General features: G+C 31.5%; 1 protein-coding gene across 2 annotated transcripts in view; it reads left to right on the top strand.

Moving 5' to 3' along the window:
* The window catches only part of Mp (collagen XV/XVIII-type protein multiplexin), a 300206-nt gene extending 296260 nt beyond the window's left edge, over window positions 1–3946 (top strand). Inside the window, exons 11-19 of one of the 2 annotated variants that reach the window (XM_018515011.1) lie at window positions 735–990; window positions 1673–1747; window positions 1891–1985; window positions 2059–2151; window positions 2233–2355; window positions 2451–2465; window positions 2672–2866; window positions 2952–3067; window positions 3562–3946. In XM_018515011.1, the coding sequence (XP_018370513.1) occupies window positions 735–990; window positions 1673–1747; window positions 1891–1985; window positions 2059–2151; window positions 2233–2355; window positions 2451–2465; window positions 2672–2866; window positions 2952–3067; window positions 3562–3859 (1266 nt within the window). In that variant the 3' untranslated portion in view covers window positions 3860–3946. The remainder of the gene's footprint in view (window positions 1–734; window positions 991–1672; window positions 1748–1890; window positions 1986–2058; window positions 2152–2232; window positions 2356–2450; window positions 2466–2671; window positions 2867–2951; window positions 3068–3561) is intronic. The other variant, XM_018515009.1, reaches the window with a different exon arrangement.
* The last annotated feature ends 6509 nt before the right edge of the window (window positions 3947–10455 follow it).

Below are 10455 nucleotides of genomic sequence, written 5' to 3'. Positions count from 1 at the left end.
AACGTAACTTTGTTTTCTAATTAATTTTAATTTTATTTTGATTGTCCTCCTGTTGATTGATTGGATTTCTGTTGAGACCTGAAAAAATTCGACAAGAAAATCGTTGAACAATTTCTAAAATCTTTTTTGATACCTTTGGGACATCCTATCAGAATTTCTTACGGTTATCAACCAAGAGATCGTAGAGATCTAGTGAATGCAATAAAAAGAAATCTCTTCGACGGAAATTCCATAAAAATACAAAGTACATAGATAAAAATCGCTCAAGATATCCATCACTTTTCTAAGGGCATGATACAACATTGATAACGACAAGGATAGATTATTCCTCAAGAAAGAGCGATTACAGTTAAGAGCAACAGGAAATTCCGATATCGCCTTCCCACGATCGAAAGGATGCCTCTCGCGCCTAGCACGTAAACCGTCTTCGCTGTACATTCGTGAAAAAGAACGCAACGAAGAGATGTCGACAGAAAGCCGACGTGATGCGCCTAAGCGATCATTGCATCTCATTCCTCAACGTTTCCGATAAATCAACTGCTTCTATGTTCTTGGCAATACTTGACTACTTATTGACTCCCTACATATCTATCTACCTGTCTACCGAAGCGATGCGATGCAGCGAAAAAAAGGAATTGATAACCACAGTTTTGGTATTATATTGACGAGCTTCTTCGAAAATATTATGACGATCTATTTATACATTAAATACAGTTTTTTAAATATATTTTTAGATCAAAGGCGACAAAGGAGACGACGGTTTTCCCGGAATTCCTGGACAGCCGGGAAGAGAGGGTCAAAAAGGATCTCCAGGACCTCCCGGACCTCCTGGAATACCATCTAAAGGAAACTATTATCCAGTTCCAGGGCCTCCAGGTCCTCCCGGACCTCCTGGTCCGCCCGGTTTGTCTTTAATCGGACAGAAAGGAGAACCCGGGATCGGTAGAAGTCACGTTTTCGGAGAAAGAGATTACTATCCCTCTAGGCAAGGTAAAGACATTAAGATATTACGAAGTCGAGTTATTACAGTTTGATGGTACTTGAGTGACAGAGCACTTCGATAACAAAATTAAAAATATGATTATGTGAACCTTCGCTGTTGTTAGTGCATAAATTATTCATAAGATGATAAGATAATTCGCGAACAGTTGGAATGTACTTATCAAATGAAGTTAACTGCAGACGTTTCGACTCTGAATTTGTGCAGTACGATAATTGGTGAGGTCGAGTACAAACTTTGTAGACTGCAAGTTAACTTCATTTGATAAGTACATTACAATGTTTGTGAACTGTATCTTATCGCCTTATAAATATATCTAATTTACGCACTAACAACCGTAGAAATTCACACAGACATTTTATTTACACGGGATTTATTGTTGAAGCCATAAACATTATTAATTTAATTTATTTTAATTTAAAATATGAATTATAAATTATTATATTAAGAATAAATTACACATTTAATTTTAATTTAATTTTATTTTATTCAATCATATATTAATTGAACAATTAATACCATTGTATAAATTAACAATTAGTCAATTAGTTTAATTAATAATAATTTTTTATTAAACTATTCAAAGTGCTTTAACGAATCCCCGTTTTATCGAGCATGCTCTTTATAACTATTAAATAACAAAATTAAATTTTACACTCGCATACCCGCAAGGAGCCAGAAGTAGTCTAGACGAATTGAAAGCTCTACGTGAACTCAAGCAACTAAAAGAACTGAAAGAGCAATTAGGTAAAATTTATTATCTAGTATATTAAAACGAATATGCGCCAGAATTTTCACTGTTCCTTCGAATGTTTTATAAAATATCTTTTATTAACTGCATATTAACATCAGTATTCTTACATTTTGAAACTTGAAAAATTGTTTTCAAGGTGTTGTTACTGCCGCTACAAGGGGACCTTTAGAAAGTACAACGAAAATTGTGCCAGGAGCTGTTACGTTCCAAAACACAGAAGCCATGACAAAAGTAAAATTCTCTATAACTGCTTTTTCATGTGCGTATAAATCTAATTTTAATACTCTTGTTTTTACATTTACAGATGTCTAGTGTTAGTCCAGTTGGGACCTTGGCTTACATTATAGACGAACAAGCTTTACTAGTCAGAGTTAATAATGGATGGCAATACATTGCAGTCAGTATTAAAGAACTACATCGCTATTATAAGTTCATAGAATACTATAATTGTATTAACCAAATTTTTTTTAATCTTTAGCTCGGATCACTTTTGCCTATTACAACGCCAGCACCACCAACGACATCACCACCGCCAGCAAACCCTCCTTTTGAAGCATCCAACTTAATTAACCAGATACCCGTGAAAGCCGACGGAACAGGGGTAAGTTGACGACTTAAACTCATTTCACGGGACACACGTTTGTAAAAATTAAACGTATTAATATCGAATTTGCAATTTTTTTCCATGCTATGCAGTGGTATCCGCGGATGGTGAGATTGTACCATATTTAATTACGACTTTTTCAATTCATTTGTTTGCGATACATTTTACATTTTTTTAAATTGGTGTGCACAAATAAAAAATATAACGTTTTAATTAAAATTTTCGTAAATTTATCTTTAATTAAAAATGTAAAAATATGCGCACTATTATTACGATTGGAAATATTTATTCAATGCGAATTATGTTTTTTTAGTTGAGGATGGCTGCATTGAATGAGCCGTTCACCGGAGACATGCACGGTATACGAGGAGCAGACTACGCTTGTTATCGACAAGCAAGGCGAGCAGGCTTGAGAGGTACCTTCCGCGCTTTTCTCAGCTCTCGAGTTCAAAATGTCGATAGCATTGTCAGATTAGGAGATCGAGATCTTCCCATAGTTAACATAAAGGTAATTAGGAATAATATCCATTTATTACCATGATAATCATTGTTAAAAATTGAATATTTTTAATTAATAATCCGGCGAAATGTAGGGCGACGTGCTATTCAACTCTTGGAAAGAGATGTTCAATGGAAATGGGGCGTACTTCTCTCAGAATCCCAGAATCTACAGCTTCAATGGAAAGAACATCCTCACTGACTTTGCGTGGTTAGTATAGAAAAAGTATACACATATAAAATATAAAAGAAAATATATTGATTTTACTGCATAAAAGAAAATCAATATAACCACCCTCAAATATATAAATTGTAACGTAAACTATATACTGATATTCTATTAATTTTGAAATAACTAAACTAAAATTCGCGAACAATATTACTTATTATTAATCACTATTTAATTTAAAAATGTATGTATGTTATGTATAATGACCAAAAGTTTTCGATCAATGAGTGATTTTATTATATTGGTCATACAAAGAATCTTTATAAATAAAGATTCAGAGTACATAAATACTTATAATATAGATATTCTGTTTAAAAGAATTTTATTAACTAATAAAATAAATTGAAAATCAGATTAACAAAAATTATATGTAAAATTACGTATTGGTCGAAAATTTTGGCAGTCACTGTATATATAACGATATATTTCCTCGCTATTTCCTTCATATCATAAAATTAACGTTGTTCTAATTACAGGCCCGAGAAAGTTGCATGGCACGGTTCTCACAAACTCGGTGATCGAGCCATGGACACTTACTGCGATGCCTGGCACTCGAGCAGCTCGGATCGTTATGGACTAGGCTCGCCGTTGACCGGCGGTCGATTGTTAGAACAAGTACGATACTCGTGCGACAATAAATTCGCGCTGCTCTGCATCGAGGTGACGAGCGAGCTGGTGAGGAGACGACGGAATGCCGACAATCGGCTAGATGACGACGTCGAGATGTCGGAGACCGATTATATGGAGTACTTGGAGGAGTTCATGCAATACTGAATACTCGCACCTTCGACCATCCTTTCGCAACGCGAAAATCGAATCGTTATGTAAATAGAATGCAGATACGCGCGTGCTGCGTTTCTTCGCGCGACATATATAATAATATATATATATTATATATAAATATATATATATATATATATATATAAGAAAATCCCACGTTTGAGTAATAATTCATATCGATATACATATCGTGAAGTCATAGCGTGTGCGAACCATCGCGAACAGCGTCACGTTTCATCTTTCGCGTTCCCGAGATCACGAAACTGTCTCCGATTCCAAAGGTATAATTATTGTACTTTCGCAACGAGCCACCTAGCCATCCGCTTCAGTCGCGTCTGAGTTCTCTCTTCTCTCGATCTTTCTTAAAGATAAAAAGAAGACTGATCGTCTAAATACTCGTCAGTGTTTCATCGTAATGCGTATTCGCACCGGGTATTTCCCCTTTTATCAGTCGCTTGCGAAAGTTTCGAGCGTTCGAAGTCTTTCAAAAAAGCTCTACCGCGGTTCGTTAAACGTTTCCCCTCATCACGATAAACGTCCAAAAATACTTGTGGATCGCCAAACGAGCGACGCGAATGCAGACAACGTATGCAAGTCTCGCTCAAGCCCGTGTTTATAGCGCACTTTAAATGCTAAAAGCGGCTGCCTAGTTTTATCTTTTCTTCTCAACAAGTATTATATATTAGATGATGTCTACTCAGCCTACTCTTGAATTATTCAAAAGCCAGAAGATGCAGGCGAACAATTTTTGTAACTAAATCCCTCAAAAGCGTATCATCGCAAAAATTGAAGACCTGAATATGAAATCGTAATAATTTTAAAATAAAAATTTTCAGGAAATAGAAAAAAATCTAAAATTTAATCATTTTTCTGTTTTTTAATATTCACCTTTAATTTTTTCGTTTTTGTAACTTATATTGGAAAATTCACACATTTTTCAAGATATACATATCGCTCTCTTACTTCAAAAGTGAGTTTCATAACTCAAACAATTAAATTTTCTAGAAAAGAGGAAGAACTATTTTCCAACTTGACAGAAAATCATTGATCAAATAATATCGACAAAAAATATTTTTAATAGCATGATTAAAAGTCATATTATCATTTTAATAATTAAAAATCACCCTTTTTAAATTGTAACAATTTTGACGATTTTTTTTAACTATCCATTTCAAGTTGTGATGTGATCTGAACTATTTTTTAAATAAAATTAGTTTAACAATTTAATTTACTTTATTTCATTTAATAAGTATTATTTCATTAAATAAGTATTAATATTAAATATATATATTTAATATACATTATACATATTAGTATTAAATATATTTAATTTAATTTATTTATTTTAACAATTTTTTAATGACGTTAGATCAGTTTTGATGATTGATAGGATAATATTTATTTTATTCATTCAATAACTCGAAAATCGCGGTCGTATTATTTTTGAAGTAAAGGAGTGATATACACATTGTTCCAATTAAATTTCTTTAAAAAAATTGTAATAAATAAGCATAGAGCGTAGACCATAATTTATATTTCAGATGTGTTTTTATAGATTTCTCTATATAAAAAAAAAAACTTGTATCTTTATATTACATTCTTTTGTGAATCAAACCTAATTTTCATTCTTCTGGATTTAACATCGTTTTAAATTCTGATCTCAAATTACTTTTCTTGTTTCTATAATAATCTAATATAAAATAGCAGGCGTATTTATATGAACCTTCGGTTCAAAAAGCGGTTGAAATCGAAATAGTTACGTTCGACACTGCAAATATCGAAATAATGTAAGTGCGCTGCGAATGCGGGCTGTATCATTTAGGGAAGTAAATACCTAACACTGCCCTAAATAAACCTAAATGAAGTTCGTATCCGCGATCAAGTTGCATTTACATTTTAGCTGATACATATTGAGTGTGTATGTTAGATGTAAGAGGCACAGCGATTAAGGAGTTTTCAGACGAGTCGCTTGGCTCACTGTCGAAGATTTATGCTCCGTGTATCTTGCGAGTCACTAAAGAAGAACTTACTTTGAGTCATACATTAATCGCGCCTTCAGAATAATCGATTGTTTTAAATTTGAGGAATTATCTTTGGAGAATCGTTGAGATTTTCATAAAAATTCTCAAAAATTTAAAGAAACTAGAAATTAATTATTAAGAAAAGACTAAAAAATGAAGCTTATATCTTTAATTATATTAAATTTCTTGATGTGCTTGTTTATTTCTTTTTAAATTAATTTATTTTTTATTAACAGTTTCAATATTATTGCGTTTAGAGCGCAGCATTGCAATATATTTTTAAATTCTACACTTGACTTCTGTACTTACAACACGATTAATTTAAGACGTAATGTGTAATATCATCAAATGCACACATGTGAATGTAACGTTTACCAAAGTTTTTCAACAAGTATTTATAATACTTTTGCATACATATAAATATCTCTGATATTTACATATCATTTTTTTCTCTGCTCCATAGGATTTATGTTTCTGATCCTTGAATTACACCGAGCATAAATCAGATCTAAGTCAATGTCTATAACTCGAAGATATACCGTTAATATTAACATAATTTATTACATTTATGTAGAGATTGATCGTGAGACCATCATATGTATATTTAGGTTGTCAGCAAGCTTGTTGGTAAATATTTCTTAGGTACATAAACTTTTTTAAGTATTGTCAATAGTAATTCGTGACGTATTCAATGTACAATCGATTGTCCTTCGATATAGTTTGCACCAAAAACGTTTTATTTCCAAATTTTATATTATTTGTACACTTTATTATTGTCTTTCTAAATAAAATATGAAAAGGAGTCTTTTCGAGTCATATCTCCTTCCTTTCGCTTCTATTATACATATAAAAAAACAATGTACATAAATTATAGATATGTACATTTTTTAATTATATAGTATACATAATATTAAATTATTAAGTTGTTAAATCAAAATAGAAATAAGAAAACTTTAATAACCGTCAATAAGAAATAGAATATATTTTATTACATGAAATTGATAGAAATTATATTATTTTCATTATTTCTATCTTCTATTTAATTTAATTCTAAATTAACTAATAAACATTAGCTAATTAATGTTCATTGATTCGATTGCTTCAGATAAAACTTAGTTTTTTATTAATATTTTTACAATTTTATTTTATATAAAGATTTATATAAGTATTTTTTTTCAATTTTTTTGTTCTGTCTATATATTAATGAGCAGAATGAAGTATTAAACCAAATGTAAATATATAGAAAAAAATATTAATTTTTATAATTTAATTTAAAAATTATATTTCTTAATTAATCAATTAACTCATATCTCATTAACTTTAAAATATTTTGCATTAATGATACACATAAATACAGGTATACACATGTACATTAGGTAGGTATCTCCTAAAAAGAAAGACTTTTCTTACCTTGAATCCTTATTAAAGGTCATGAAAGGCTGCTAATGTCCTATCCCATCTCACTCCCAACAGATTATAACGGATTTTCCATTAATTATAAGCAGAATGCACACACATATATGAGGTTGTCATATCTGAATCATAAGAGAAAAAAAGGTGTAAGTACACTTTTTAAAAAATGTTCCAAGAAGAAAAAAGAAGTATAATTTTTTTTATGCATTAAATGTAGGTATTTAAGCAAATAAAATTTTTTAACAATTCTTATTTATTATGCTATTAGAAATATAAAATTTGAATTAATAATCAGAATTAAGTTTCATGATCACAAAAAGAATTAACACATGTACTCTCTAAATTCTTTTAGAGTAGAAAATGTCTCAGTCTAAAGAGTGAAAATTGAGTTAGTCTTGAAAAAAAGTGATTCAATTTTCAATCGTTAAGGCTGCATATTATGCGTTGTCTACTATGCGAAGTAAGTTTGGTGTAAAAGATAAAATAAGAAATTGATCAATCATAATTATTTACTCTTTTCACTTTAATTGGTTAATTATAGACGACGCATCAAGCTTAGAGTGCGTTCCGAATTACGCATGAAGCGCATGATGCATCATTTATCCTTGTTGTTCACGAAATAATAAAGGATAAAACGATAAATTATACGCTTCATGCATAACTTGGAACGCACCCTTACATACTCGAAAATATCCTCTGTGAGGAAAATTTTACTCAAAATATGTAGTATACGTAATGTATATTATATTAGGTCTGTTTATTGCTGCACTCTGAACCAGTGCAATAAATTAAAGTGAAACAAACGTATATTTGTTTCACTTCAACTTATTGCACTGTGTGATATTAGTTCAGAAAGTGCAGCAATAAAAAACAGACCTATATTATATCGAGTAAAATTTTCTGGAGTTTTGGATATAGACCTAATTGTAAAAGTAAGACTTTACTGTTCCGAGTGAGATTCCCTCTAAAAAAGTGTGGCCGGTAAATCCTAAAACGACGAACCAAATTACGAACATACCATTTTAACGGAAGTAAGATTGCTAATTTTCGATTCTTTCGGAAAAACATCGAGTCATTCTTGCGGCATCAGAATCTATACTTACGATACTTACCGAAACCGTTGATGAAACGCCGATAATTTGAACTTACGACGCGTCGCATCGGCAGTGTCAATTATGATCGACGAAAAAAGATTATGAACGACGTCGATCGCGATAACTGAACACTCCAGTGATCCTCTGTCATCTCGAGTGACGTTCGCGATCAAAATACGCATTCTAAACCCATGTTAAACGTATCAAAATTCGCAATTAATCATAGACTAACGCGCGTTCACATCCAAACCGAACTGTTGCACTGTCTAAAGTGTCATGGCGGCCGAGTTTGGGCGCGCAAACGCCGCGACTTTCAATTGTTTCGCGCGTTACCGAAAGCAGGGCTGCCACAAGCAGGACTGCAAATTGTGCACTGCACAGTGGCGCGTTAACAAGGCGGCCAAATTAAATTTTAATTTCGAAAAATTAATTCTTCATTTTTATAACAATTTCTGTAACCAATTGCATGTGTTCGCTTTTGTTAGGCTGGGTTTTTATCTGACGCTACGACGCTCATTTTCAGCGTCAGAACAGCGTCACATGATCAAAATTGACGCTTGATATTCGTCAATTTTGATCACATGACCTGTTTTGACGCTGAAAATGAGCGTCGTAGCGTCAGGTGAAAATGCAGCCTTAAATTCAATTCTTTTCGAAATGTGTTCTGTACATCAATTTAAAGAAACCATCACGAAATCTGATCGAATAGTTATTTATTTCTCGACTACTAAAATCTTTCCATACATACAGTGCCATACCAAGCCATTATTTTAGCCAGGATCTCGATCATGTAATATTTTTGTCAAAGCGAAAATGTGAAAAGTGAAAAATTACTCTAATATTAACTTCAATGGTAAAAATTTGCATTTCCGCCTAGAAAAAAGTTACAATATCATGGTACAAAAATAAAAAATTGCGCCTTTCCTAAAAATATTTAAAACATTATTTAGGAATAGCTTATTTAAAAAATTGATAAATAAAAATATTAAGAAAAGCGGCAAAATCTCTTTTGCACAAAGGCGCCTTATCAGCGGAAGCCCTAATCTAGAATTGAAAAACGAATAATTAAAATTCGTGACGAGAATGAAATATTTTCTGCTTTTCTCTAAATCACAAGAAATAACGATATTTTGTTTAACATTTTTATAAGATTTATGAGATACGTACGAAGAACAAAAAAGGTGAATAGATTTAAATTTTAACGTGACGCGTTGTGCTGTTCGCAATATATAGGCTGTGGTCAAAGTCTCACTACAAATACTTTGAACCGTTTGATGGACCAATTAGAAGAAAGAATTTTACGAACTGGTCGATTAAAAGACACTTCAAAGGATTTGTAGCATTGCGTTGACCGTGCCCAATAATCAGATACAACTATCATGAGAGCAGTTCATCTTTCTTCCTCTTCTTTCCTCCTGGACAGAAAAGGAAGAAAGATGAACTGGTGCAAAATTTCAGCCAAAAAGAACAGATCTATGGTGAAAGAATAGTTGGATACTACACACACAGTATTATAATGATATGTATATACATTTCCTTTATTTTTATATTTATAGCCTGTGAATTTTTACAAATATAAATATTCGTCCTACTCCTTTTTTTCGTTTATATAATCTCTCTCTCTCTCTCTCTCTCTCTCTCTCTCTCTCTCTCTCTCTCTCTCGTGCGCGCGGTTTTTCCATTCGAGAAACATTATTTAAACTTATACAGCAATTAATTTGTGTAATATGTAACTATAACTAACAAAAAACTAATAGTGAAAAATAACGTTTACTTTATACCTTAACATAATGTTTTCTTAATCCAAATTAAGTTAAAATTCAAATTAACCAAAATAGTTGGTTTATTTAATTTAAAACACATGTATATAATAGATTAAAAATTTTATTACAAATGTTACAATATAGTACAGTTTTGTATGTGCTTACGATTGGTACAATTGTTATTTTTATTCAATTAAATTGTTCAATTGTTATATTTTTATTCAACTAAATTGTTCAATTGTTATTTTTATTCAATTAAATTGTTTAATTGTTATTTTTATTCAAATTAAAGAATATAT

The sequence above is a fragment of the Trachymyrmex cornetzi genome, unplaced genomic scaffold, assembly GCF_001594075.2.
Source record: "Trachymyrmex cornetzi isolate Tcor2-1 unplaced genomic scaffold, Tcor1.1 scaffold56, whole genome shotgun sequence".
In the NCBI taxonomy this organism is placed as follows: Eukaryota; Metazoa; Arthropoda; class Insecta; order Hymenoptera; family Formicidae; genus Trachymyrmex; species Trachymyrmex cornetzi.
This window is presented reverse-complemented; position numbering and strand designations above follow the sequence as displayed.